This window comes from Peromyscus leucopus, chromosome X, assembly GCF_004664715.2.
Source record: "Peromyscus leucopus breed LL Stock chromosome X, UCI_PerLeu_2.1, whole genome shotgun sequence".
Classification (NCBI taxonomy): Eukaryota; Metazoa; Chordata; class Mammalia; order Rodentia; family Cricetidae; genus Peromyscus; species Peromyscus leucopus.
The window spans coordinates 17394575-17407822 of NC_051083.1; the positions used below are offsets into that span (position 1 = coordinate 17394575).

The following is a 13248-nucleotide window of genomic DNA, read 5'->3' on the forward strand; positions in this document are numbered from 1 at the left end:
GTAATCATTAGTGGGTAAAAAGAATTATTAAAGAAATGTATTGAGGAGGTTAAGAGAAAACATGAGACATGAAAGTAAAAAAAAAAAAAGGATTGCTGGAGTCAGGCATGGGGATGAGGGAGAAAAGTGGATGAGGAAGATTAGCCAAAATTAAGGATGGATAAAAATGCCACATTGAAATCTATTACCTCATATAGCAATTTAAGAAGAAACATTTTTAGAGGACAGAGGATTAAAAAATGGCTCAGTTGGAGTTGGGGATTTAGCTCAGTGGCAGAGTGCTTGCCTAGCAAGCGCAAGGCCCTGGGTTCGGTCCTCAGCTCTGAATAAACAAACAAAAATAAAATAAAATAAAATAAAATAAAAGATGGCTCAGTGTTTAAGAGCACTTGCTACTTTTGCAGAAGGCCTGGGTTCAGTTCCCAGCACACACATTGTGTCTCAAAACCATCCATAACTCCATTTCCAGGGGATCCAATGCCCTCTCCCAACCTCTGTAGAAAGCAGCCATCACACGGTATACATACATATGTGCAGACAAAACATTCATAAGGTAAATAAATCTAAAAATTAAAAACAAAATTTAAAAATAGAAGAAAGACAGGGTGATACACATGTACAATTGCAAGACTCTGAGGCAAGAGTACTGTGAGTCCCAGATCAGCATGGACAACGGGGCAAGATACTGTCTCAAAAACAAAATATACTTGTAGAGAAGCACTGCCATGGCCACAAAATTTAATACCACTGGAGGCCTTCAGTGCAAAGCCCTTTTCTTTCCCTTTCTTTTAAAAAACCTACATGATGATGGTGGTGGTGGTGGTGGTGGTGGTGGTGGTGGTGTGTGTGTGTGTGAGAGAGAGATGTGCCTTCCACCTTAGGTTCTAGGGATCAAACTCAGGTCATCATGCTTGTGCCCTTTCCTTTTCTTTAAATGAAATAATTTGTTTGAAAAAAAAATTTGTTTGAAAAAAATTAGATTTGGAACACCTTTCTTAAAAAAAATTCTTTTCCTTTCTTCCCTTCCTTTTACAAAAAGATGGGCTGTGAAATACTTTTGCAAAGGACACAAACTTGGTTCCCTGTACCTACATGATGACTCTCAACCATCTGTAGCCACAGTTCCTGAGGATCTGAGGCCCTCTTCTGGCCTCCAAGGGCACTGCACACACATGGTACATTCAGGCAAAAGACACATACACATAAAATACAATAAATCTTTTTAAAAAATAATCATTTAAGCACTGGGTATAGAGGTTCATGCCTTTAATCTCAGACCTCAGGAAGCAGAGGCGAATGGATCTCTGTAAGTTCAAGGCCAGCCTGATCTACATAGTGAGTTCTAGGACAACCAGAGCTACATAATGAGACCCTGTCTTGGAAAAACAAAAAATAAAACAAAACAAACAAGAAATATTTTAAAAGAGGAAGGCACATGTGCCTGTAATTTCAGCATTTGGGAGGTGAAAGTGGACGGTAAGGAGTTTAAAGACAGCTGTAGCTGTACCCGAGACAAGCTGACACTCCATGAGACCCTTTATCATAATCCAAAGCACAAAATAAAACAAATAGGATAAAATATAAATAATGGCCCTGGGATATGGATGTACCCCCACCACTTGAAAGGGTCATATAAGATGAATTTGTGTTTTTTTCCACTTTATTGTGGGTTGGGGTGAATTGACCAGGAATGATATACATTGTCTCAAGCAGTATATATTTAATGGAAATATACATGTAGCTTAGTGGTAGGGCGCTTGCCTAGCACAGGTGAAGTCCTGAGTTCATCTCTAGAGCAGAAACTCTCTGTCTCTCTCTGTCTCTGTCTCTGTCTCTCCCTCTCCCTTTCTCTCCAGTCTCTCTATGTAGTTCTGGCTATCCTAGAGCTCACTATGTCGACCAGGGACCCTTAGTCTCATTTTATTTTTTCCTTCCCATCTTTCCCTTCCTTCTTCCTAATCTCTTCCTCCTCTCACTGGAAAAAAATTATCTGGAACTTTGGTGAATTGGTGGCATCTTTGTTGGCCAAAATGAAAGATTTTTTTTTAAATTCCTATTCATGTCCTATCTTTTTTCCCTCTCTAATTCCAATACATTTCCTAAATGGCTATGCCACCCACAGTGTACCTGATCATGTCTAAATACACTTACTTACTTTGAGAAAGAAAGGGGGGGCTTTGTTAGGCTGGGGGTGCTTTTCCTCAAATGGACATTCTTGTATTTGTTTCTGTTTCTTCCCTACTACTTTTTCTATTCTTCGCTCATTTTTTAAAATCACATATTAATAATAAAGCTGTTAGGTTTGGGTGAATGTGGGTCAGTTCCCACTAGAAATAGTTTCTTTAATTTTTCCTTCTGAAAATAATTGGGTCAGTAAGATGGCTCAGTGGGGAAAGGCGCTTACCAACAAGCATGATGAGCGGAGTTCGATCCCCAGGACTCACATGTGAGGGGAGAACTGACTCTCTGAAATTGTCCCAAGCACTAAAGGCGCCATGGGACAGGTTTGTGAATGTGCGTGCACACACACTCGCGTGCGTGCACACATGCACTCAATAAATGCATAAATTAATTAAAATTGTATTTTAAAGTGTATTTTGGAAGAAAAGTTCATGACCCTTTGTGAGGCTTGGACAATAGTCCCTCCACCATCACGTGCTACATTTGGGGAGGTGACTTAAAGTGTGAAGTGCTTGTAGTGCAAGAATGAAGGCATGGAAAGCCACGAGTGGTAGTATATGCTCATAATCTCAGTGCTGGGGAAACTTAGCTCTCGGATGTATCTCTGGGGTTCGCTGACCAGGCAGCCGAGACTAATTATCCAGCCTCATCTTCCAGTGAGAGATGGAAGCCCCATAAGCACATAGAAATTTTGAAATAGAAACTTTGTGAATAGGTTCTTGGGGCTGGCGAGCTCTGGCATAGATATTAAGAGCACTCACTGTTCTTTCGGAGAACCAGGGTTTAATTTCCAGCACTCATATCAAGTGGTTCACAACCATCTGGAGCTCCAGCTCCAGGGAATCCGATGTCCTCTTCTGGCCTTTACGGGAAGTTATATGCATGCAAGTGCATACACGCACATACAGCTGCACAAGTGGGTGCGCCCACACATGTACACACACACACACACACACACACACACACACACACACACACACACACCCCTGTGCTTTGGTCACCTGGAAGCAGTTGCTATTTCTTTTCTTTTTATTATCCTTTCCCTGGAAATTCAATGTGTATAAGATCAGGGAATCTTTGTTTTAATATTTATTTATTTTTAAGTGAAAATGCACGGGGCTAGGTACACATATGTAATTCTAACATGCTGGAGTCAAAGGCAAGGAGACTGACATGAATTTGAGGCTAGCTTGATATAAGTTCCAAGGTTCAGGCCATATAGGGCTACATAGTGAGACTCAGTAGTGGGAGAAGAGAATGTATATATGAAGAGACAATACATTCCATTGATGGGGGATTTTGAGAGTATTTACCCTTTAAATACTTCCATATTTAAAACAAAGTTAAATGTTGGGGATGGGAATGACTAAGGAGGTTTTTGTTTGTCTTTGGGTTTTTCTTTTCTTTCTTTCTTTCTTTTTTTTTTTTGAAGTTAAGAGAATCTCCTTTTGAAATAAAAAAAAAATCCTTCTTAAATAATTTTGCAATTTGCTTCTTTTATGTGTTTGTGGGGGATAGCAATTCATTATCTTGAGGCTGAAGGATATTTTACTTTTCCTTGTCTTTAAAAATTACAGATGTGCAGGGCAGTGGTGGTGCACGCCTTTAATTCCGGCACTCAGGAGGCAGAGGCAGGCGGATCTCTGACTTCGAGGCCAGCCTGGGCTACAGAGTGAGTTCCAAGGAGGCTCCAAAGCTGCACAGAGAGACCTTGTCTTGGAAAAACAAAAGCACCCCCCCCAAAAAAAAACAATTTAAAAAACAGATGTAATTCACAGATCATGGGATTAATCATTTTAATGTGCACAATCTTGTGGGCTAGAGTGTGTTGTTCACAAGGGTGTCCAAGCAGCAGCATTAACTAAGTCTCAAACCTTTGTCCTTCCTAAGTGAAGCTCTTCTCCATCCTTCCTCCTGACAGCCACTCACCTCCTTTCTTGCTTGGACATCTCCTGGAACTGGAAGAAACAATGTTGGCAGCTTTGAAGGGGAGCAACCCAGAGACTGTCAGAGATTTCCTTTGGAGGAGTGGTTTTCGCCTCCATAATTTTCATCAGAGAACAGGCATGGGCTACAGAGTATGCACCAAATGTATAAATTCCATGATCTTTTAAAGAGTCCAAATACTGTTTAAGATGGTTTCTCCTTTTTACTTTCTAACTTTTCTTTGACAGATAGTAGCTTTGAGGACCTGGATGACGGCTAAGAAACAATCTTTCTTAGACTTCCTTTTGATAATTTTTAGATTAGGGATAAATTTTAATAACTAAGGTGCTTGTATCTCTATATTTTTTAAAAAAAAAATATACTCATACATTGAGTTTTTCTATTTTGAGACTAAAGTTCATTTGCTTTGATGAGGACAGCACAGCTCCCTGAAATACATGGCCTCCTTCATTTATCCTCACTTTTTTTTTCAATGAGGCAGTCACAATTTGCAGGTGTTGGCAAAGTTGATCACTTTGTCCCTATCCTTATTATGACTTCTATTTATTTCCCTCTCGACCTCCAAATATCTCTGTGATAATAGATTCAAGATCTTACACTGCTACTCTTTTCTTTTCAGGGTCTTGCTCTATGCCAGACCCCTCTGGGAGCACCAGAAGTAGAACAGGAATCATTGCTTTGGAACTACGTCAGCGCTGTCCTTAGATAAATGAGGAGCCTATGTGTTGCACAAAGCAATATATTAATATCATAGAAGCACCACAGCATAGAAATTAATCAATAGATACTATTAGCCATCTGGCTTTGTCTTCGTCCTTAGCTACCCTACTGCCTTCCTCACAGTAGTGAAGAAGTTACAAACACAGAGGAAAACGTTCTATAAATTGTAAAGAACCATGCTAGCAGAAAAAATTTTGCAAGCCTTCTTACAATGCTCTTTGGCCTCTGTAGATTTTTCCCCTCTTCTTGGGAGGCATTATGGGTAAAGGTTCTGCCCTTCGTTTTGTACTACAGACCTGCAGAAGCCCCAGCTGGAGATCTTTATAAATACATAAGAATTGTACATTCAGAAAGGAAAGATGCACTGACCAAATACCTCATTATTTTTTCGAGGACATCCTGCAGCAAATACTCAGGAGCTCTCAGAATATACCAAATAAATGGTTAAAAAAAATAACCCAAGAGGCAAGAAAGCAGTATCATCCTGACCTTCAACAGGTTAAATATCTGAATCTGCAATCCTAAAGCTGTTTACAGTTACTGCAGATATTCTGTACACTTAAGAAAAAACCAACAACATCATTAGTCTGCTGCTGCTGCTGCTGCTGGGATAAGGACACTTTTAGCTATTGAAAATTGCTAGTAATATTTCTCTTAATTATATTTATATTTTCAATGCCAATTCTCTGTGTGTGTATGCATGTATACATACATATTACATATATTGGGATATTTAATACATATTAAATTGACTTCGCTTATTTGAGGGATATATATGTGTGTACATACATATGCATGTATACATACATATCACATATATTGGGGTATTTAATGTATATTATTAAATTGACTTCATTACATTAAGGGATTATACACACACATATATATAATATATATATATATATCAGGCTATTTAAATAAGCTTTTAATTCTCACGTTGAAACTGATGAGAATGTATTTTCATTTATTCTGAGCAACAATCTCTGTGTTGCTGGAAATGGAGTTGATAGGTTCCAAGCTTTAGCTTATTGAGCAAACCCAAGGAGTACTGCATTGCACCAATCACTGAGAAAGACAGTCCCTACTTTTGAGAAACTCAGAAACAGGTAAGCTAATAAAATAATCAAGTAAGACTTACCCAATATCATATATGATAAATGTTTGCTATTTGGTGGTACCAAACCTTAGTTTATTTTAATTTTATTTCCAGGAAATAATAAAAAAAATTCACAGTAATAAACATACATGATGATAATATTTGGAAAAATTCTGTTTTATAAGAAAATATGTGCCCCAAAACATCAGCTCAGTGAGCAAAAACTGTACTTTTATAGATTTGGGGTGATGGTAATTACTGTATAGTCATTAATAGGGATCCACAAACCCCTCCACCCACAAATCACAGTCACAAATGTGTATTTCTCCCCACATTTTCATCAGTCACTCATACAGTGTGATTATAATTTTATAACTGCTCAAAATCCATTAAATAAAAAATGCAAGCTGTCTTCTTCAGGCACAACTGAGGGGAGAGAAGCAAATATGATCCACTTCATATAAGTCCCACGCCCCCCAAGAGAGTCATAGTGTTGTTAAAGAACCAATTCACACATCCTTACTTACATTTACTGCCACCAGGTGGGAGACCAAAGCTCATTTCCTGGGAATCAAAGCATTGTAGAAGGGAAGAGGAGCAGATAGGTTTGGTTCACAAACTCTAATGACCCTGGTAGCTATTGTGAAAGAAAACACGAGCCTCCTCTAGTGTCTGCATAGGACTGCAGCTAGTAGGTCCTGAAACCTTACTGAATGCTCCCAAGTACAGGCAGGAAGATGCTCATTATTTATTTATTTGTTTGTTTGTTTGTTTGTTTATTAAAATACCAGCCAACAATAGTACCTGGAAAAAACGTGCAGTCATATTCTCAGCCACTTGCTTTTGCCTGTTTCTTTTTTAAAATTTTCAAGCTATATTTCATACTTGCTATGAAGGATTTCTTTGAATACCAAGACTTGTGTTGTTTGAGACGGTGTATGTGTGTGTGTGTCTGTTTTCCCAAGCTTTCCTCAAGGAGGCAGTATCTGAGAACACACTTACCCCCAGCTAATAAGGCAATCTATTTGTATTGAATGTTAAGATACAAGTGAGCTGTTTCTAAGTGCTGCTTGCTTGAAATAATGAAGAAGAAAATGACCCTATCACTGAGTATCAGCTGTTGCCAACTGCAGCAGAGGGCAATGGCATATCAGCATGGAAGATATTGGAGAACTGAATTCCTTAACTTTGTGAGCATTTACCTACATCTTTTGCATCCTTGGAATCTCCTCTAGTAGTTTATCTACAGGTCCTTCTGGATGGATAGTTAGGGTTCGTAACTCTGTTCTACAGATAGGTGGGTTAACAAATGCCTGACTCTTCTGAGGCCAAAGTCAACCCCCTGGGGTCTTTGCCTCCTATAAATGCTGTCACAGGTCAGTGAGCCACCCAGTCACTATACGTGAACCAGTACAATATAAAGGAAAATACTCTGATTCCCCTTGCCTTGATCCTCATATCTGGCAACCGACATTTTCCAGTCAAGCTGGTAGAAATATGCTTTTAGAGCTAAGGAATGATTTTCACTGGGGATTGGGAAAGGGGGTCCTGGCCCCCATTCTGCCTTCCTGAGGCCAAAGGGAAAATGCCCTCGAAGACCATCCAGGTAATCAAGGAGCTAGGCCAGTTATTCAGCCTGGTTCCTCAAATTTTACTTAAGATGGCCACAGGTCAGGTGATTCTTGCTCATCTCCCACTCACTAGCTTAGAGCAAACCCTTCCAAAGAGACAACAGCTAGCCTCGGGGTTAGGATGACCTCCCTGTTTAGCTGCTCACCCCCCTTTCTTGAAATCTCCCCAAGGAAGGGTATCTGCAGGAAAGGGGAAAGATCCATCCCCAATTTGTTAATTATCCAAGTCACTATCATCCCATTTTATTTATTTAAATTTCCACCCTTTTGTCTTCTTTGAAACTTTCACTGCAGATATTTGGCAAGCTATTTCATGAAGCCAGTTCTACCCCCAAACCCCTGCATTCTGCATTCTACAAGTGTGCAGTTCACAGCAGTAGGATTCCCAAGACATGTTCCTAGCTCTGCTAAGCGCAGGATAGGCTGGCGTTGTTGGCATGTTGTGTTATTTGCTTGTGCCCCCACCTGTGTATTTTTCTTAGGGGGAACAGTGAGGCATACGCATTTATCATAATTTTCACAGTTTTAGACTATGGGGACCAGAGAGAGAGAGAGAGAGAATCAGATAGACCGAAGGTAGACTTTGAAAAACCTTCCTCCCTCCTCTGGCGTGGACTGGTGCCAGAGGACCCTTCATTCACAAGGAATTGCTGTAGAGCCGTAGAGATGAAGTTGCAGTTCACACGCTCTGCTCACAAAACCCAACTCGTGTTTTCACGTCTCTAAACAAGGACTGCAGTACTATTTCAACTGGTCCTGGCTCGGGATGCCAGTTGCCCACGTATGATGCCTCGCATCACTGTATCACTGTGTTTGCACCTACCTGCTGGGAAATCCTGCAGACAGAATGGTGGCTTCAACACACGCATGCTCCCCCACTCCTCCCAGGGAACCTTGCCCTTCCCCTGCAGTGCGCGTGGGCGCCGCCCTTCCCCTCACCTCTGCCTGGAGTACCAGTGCCTAGCAGTGGACAGAGGCACCAGGGACCTCCCTAGAGAGTCTTCAGCTGCGTCTCAGCTGATGTGCCCCCTCCTCCTCAGTGGCAGGGGGGGCCTAGCAGGCAGAGGCTCTGCGGCTTGGGCCTCTGCTGCAGTGACTGTGCCAGAGGTGTGTCCCATCGCCCTCCCCCCCCTCAGTGTCTTCCATTTAAGTACCTTGAGCTATCCCCAAATACTTCAGGTATCTTGCGTTCCCTGGGGGTGCCTCTCACTGCTTTTTCAAGATATAGATGCCCACTGCACTGTCACTTCCTCCCATAGGGGAAACTGCTATGACTCCCACCTCTGCTGTTGCCTCTTTTCCGAACCCTAAACGGCCTACTCTTTTTTTTCCCACATGTTGCTTCCCGCCTCCCAACCACTTCCCGCTTCCTTGACACTTCCCGCTTCCCCAGGCTCTCCCAGTCCCACATCTTTCTGGTCAGTGAGTGGCAGCCAAATGGATGCAAGGGATGCCCAGAGTCCAGCAAACTCCATAGCCATCCGACCTCACCTTGCCGCCCCCCCTCGCCCCGGGGTCTTTTCTTACCTTTATTCTGGACCACGTTGTTGAAAATCTGGGCGATGGTAATGGAGATGGCAATGGAGATAGCTTTTGATCTTTCTCTGCGAGGACCACCTGCAACAGTTGTAGTGCTGAACTCATCTTTGGACTCTCTGGAGTCGGCTCAGGGCACGACTCTGGGGCCCTCTCCGTGGCAGGTTCTGGGGCTGACTCTAGGACCAGCCCTATGTCAAGATCGGGGGTAGGTTCTCTAGTCGGTTCTGGGGCCAACTCTAGGGTTGGACCTGGGGTAGGTTCTGGGGCTGGCTCTGGGGCCGGCTCTGGGGCAAATTCTGGGACCGGCTCTGGGGCCGGCTCTGGGGCAAATTCTGGGACCGGCTCTGGGGCCGGCTCTGGGGCAAATTCTGGGACCGGCTCCTGGGCCGGCTCTGGGACAAGTTCTGGGTCCGGCTCTGGGTCCGGCTCTGAGTCTGGTCCTGGGTCCGGCTCCGGGGCCGGCTCTGGAGTTGGATTTGCGTCTGGTTCTGGAGTCGCCTCTGGGCAGGGTCCCAGAGCAGGTTCTGGTTCTGGTTCTGGTTCTGGTTCTGGTTCTGGTTCTGGTGGAGGAGCCGGCGGCGGTGGAGCCGGCGGCGGAGCGGGAGGCGGCGGCGGCGGCTCTGGGGACTCGGCCGGCTGCTCTCCATCCTGAGGCTGGGCAGTGCCCTGGGCCGCCGAATCTACACCGTCCATTGCAGCGCACCGTCTGGGGTCCCGGCAGCCGGCGCCCCTAAGACTGGAAAGCTAAAAAGCCCTCGGGCGGTCCGCCCACTCTTATCTGACATCCCTTTGCGGGGTGCCAAACTTTGCACCCGCTTCGCTCCATGGCTAGCGCAGCTCTGAGGTCTAACCCAGGGGCGCGCAGCGTCTCCCGGAGCTGGAACACGCCCCTTGGTGAGCGCACACCTCTTCGTAAGCAGCTACGGGTTTGATGGGCGGGAAAGAGTAAGGCTTGAGAACGCGACTGGGCAGAGCGCTTGATGACCTCTTAGCGACGTGCGCGGGAAGGGAGGGGGGCAAAAAAGAGGAGGGGGAGTGGAGTGGCTTGTGGGGAGGACTTGGAGCCCGGCCGGGGTTAACTCTTTAGTGACACGGATGAGAGAGACAGACAGACATAGACAGAGAGAGAGAGAGAGAGAGAGAGAGAGAGAGAGAGAGAGAGAGAGAGAAGTTGAGGGTCTTTGCAATCCTTCCACATTCTACCGAGCCGCTACTGGTCTCAGCAGCTTCCATAAGGTAGTTGCCCTCTCACTGCAGCAGCAGGTGGATCTAGCCTGGGACCAACCTCTTGCCCTCCTTATCCACTTCCTCCCAATCTCCAAGTCACGATGCACAAGTAATCCCTTTCATTTAACCCAGGAAAGGAAATTAAGAAAATAACCTGCAGTGATTGGAAAAAGAGAGACGGGGGTGGGGGGTGGGGGTGGGGAAACCCTCCACCAAGAGTCTCCCGAGTCTCCGGTTTATTTTATTATTTTATTTTGTCTGCTCTTCTAAATCAGAAGAGTTGAGGAGGTTACTATTCCCGACCGGGTTTGTGGTGCTTTGGGAAAGGAGTGTGATGAGGGAGGACTGGAGCCCTGGCTTTCCGCAGCCCGCAGATGCAGCCCAGCACGCCAGACAGCAAGGCTAGAGAGAGCGCCCTGGCAGTGGTTGGTGGCTAGGCTGCGGGCAGCAGCGGAGACTATGATGATCTCCGCAGCTATCTGGCATCTGTCTAGCTGGGCTTTGCCATAGGAGAGACTGTCTTCTGCTTTTAGCTGGACTTCCTAGGCATCTGCAGGACTTCTAATCGAACTTGTGTGCGTGTGTGTGTGCGCGTGTGCGTGTGCGTGTGTGTGTGTGTGTGTGTGTGTGTGTGTGTGTGTGTGTGTATGTTTGAAAAATACCATGTCCTGGACTGAGAAAAAAAATAATTTCAACATCCACACCTCTTCTTTTTAAACCCCTCGAAGCACTCTGACATTAGAGATGGAAAAATGTGTTGCAAAAAGGACAGGTTGCTGCTGCAGCACTCTTCCCTCCAACGACATCAGGAGACTTTAGAAGCTTTGTCCTTGTTAGTCATGCACATATACCTACAAACCATCATCTTAGACCGAGAACTTAGACGCCAATATGCTGCCATATAGAATTCAAATTTGAGAAGTCTTCCCATCAAGCCACAGCCGGGTGGGGGAGGGATACCTATAAACCTAATTTGAAATATGACAAGTGAATTTATCTCCCACACAGTGAATGCTGCAGTTTGGATGGCAGCCCTCCATCTGCAGCCCCTCCTCCATCCATCTTTTTCCAGAGTACAACATCGGCTGGTCCCTAGTCCTTTGTTAGCTGATAGTCACCAGTCATTTTCTAGACTCTGCAGTATCGTTCTGTTCTCGACACCAAGTCTTAGCAATGAATTCCACTGAAGACCGTCTCGTATATCCCCCTCCGAAGACCAGAATGTATGATGCAACCAGCATTCCTCCGACACTTGCTGCAGCATCTTTACTTAAACCTCTCATTCTGAATACATGTCACTGCTTGACAGCTGCAAAGCCCAGCACAGAGACCGTCTCCAACCTCTAGGCTTGGAGAAACCCAGGGGAGCTGAGCCCTCAACTCTCTCACTTAGCAGGCCTCTTTCTAATAAATCCACCTTGTGTGCTCACCTGCTTCCCCCTCTTTGGGATTTTTCTTCTCTCTCTGATCCCACACTCAAAAATAAAATAAAAACCAAAAATAACAAGCTGGGTTAACCTTGTCTGTTCATAACTGAAACCCACAGGTGTCACACCTAACCAGTTTTAACCAAGGTTTGGGGTCACTTTTCAGGGTTTTACACCCTGATAAAAACAAAACAAAATGAAACAAACAAAAAACACCCTTTGAAGGAACTTGTGTCCCACATTTAAATGCTTCCTTTTCAAAGCTTCAACATGGAGTCAGAAAGGCTGAAGGCTGTACAGTCACAGAATGACATGACCTCTCAGGGTTTGACACAGATGATTTTGTCCTCAAGCACAATAGCAGGAGGCGACACCTTGGAGTCATCGCTAAGTATAGTCAGTGAACTCTTGTTTATAATTCTGTCTATGCTCAGTCACGACGTGTCTAAAATTTATGGTGTGATCTCTTGCTCCAAGATCTGGGTGTCGTATACAGCTTTTGCTCAACTAGGGTAGGTTGCTGGGCCTAATACTGTGGGAATGGTATTATGATTAGCTCTGAGTCTTTTAAAATGATTTCTTAGTGCTTCAAAAGATGTCTGTCACAGTTCAAGAGAAAAGGCTGATTTTACTTGTCTGTTTTGGTCTTTCTTCTGCTGACTAGCTTTGAATACAATGCTTCATATATGCCTTTTTTGGTAGCGGGGAATCAGAACAGATGATTAGTGCCTGATAAGGGAGGCACTTTGGCTACAACAAGTATACTAGTATATATATATTTCCTCTCCTCCATAACCTGTTTTTATTAAAAACAAAACAAGAAAAAGTTTTGCTTAGAATAGATGCTAGTGTATCTTCCTCAAACTCTAATCCAGCAACAAGGCCAGAGTAAGATTTCGGAATCTGATTGCTAATCAGCTCATGCATTACAGGTTAATGGGTAAGGTATCTTTTTTCTACAGTACTTTTCCGCAGAATTTGGTGTTTCAGATAGCCAAGGATCATTTAAGAAGAGGCCAGAGAACCATCACAACATTGAAGCTCTTCTTTCTTTTTCTCATTTCATTTTCATTATTGAATGTGAGCAATAATGCTGTGCTGGGGGGCCCCTTGGCCTTGGATCAATAGTTTTAAGTCCTCGCTTTCACAGAAATTTTGAATGAGTCATAGCAGCGGCCTACCTTCCCCATGTTGCCACCTTGGCAATATTCAAAGCCAAAAGAGATAGGTGATGAACAACATTTATGGAGAAGGTAGACGAGTATGACAATTTAGAAGGGATTAGAATGCAAACGTGTTATCCTTCACTCAGTTTGGTTTCCTAGGGTTTAAGAGATATAGGGTTGTAGATTTAAAAAGTTGTGTTCTAAACTGCATCTGAAGACACTATTTCTCTTGAGCCTCATAACAAATGTGTGAGGAAGGAAGTCTGGACTTCCATTGCACATTCTTACCCTTTGACTTTTATAGACAAGAAAAC

General features: G+C 43.8%; 1 protein-coding gene across 1 annotated transcript in view; it reads right to left on the bottom strand.

Annotated features, from left to right (window-relative positions):
• The window catches only part of Dgkk (diacylglycerol kinase kappa), a 124730-nt gene extending 114779 nt beyond the window's left edge, over positions 1-9951 (bottom strand). Inside the window, exon 1 of the mRNA XM_028894036.2 lies at positions 9103-9951. Coding sequence (XP_028749869.1) covers positions 9103-9807 — 705 coding nt within the window. The 5' untranslated portion in view covers positions 9808-9951. The remainder of the gene's footprint in view (positions 1-9102) is intronic.
• Between the last annotated feature and the right edge of the window lie 3297 nt (positions 9952-13248).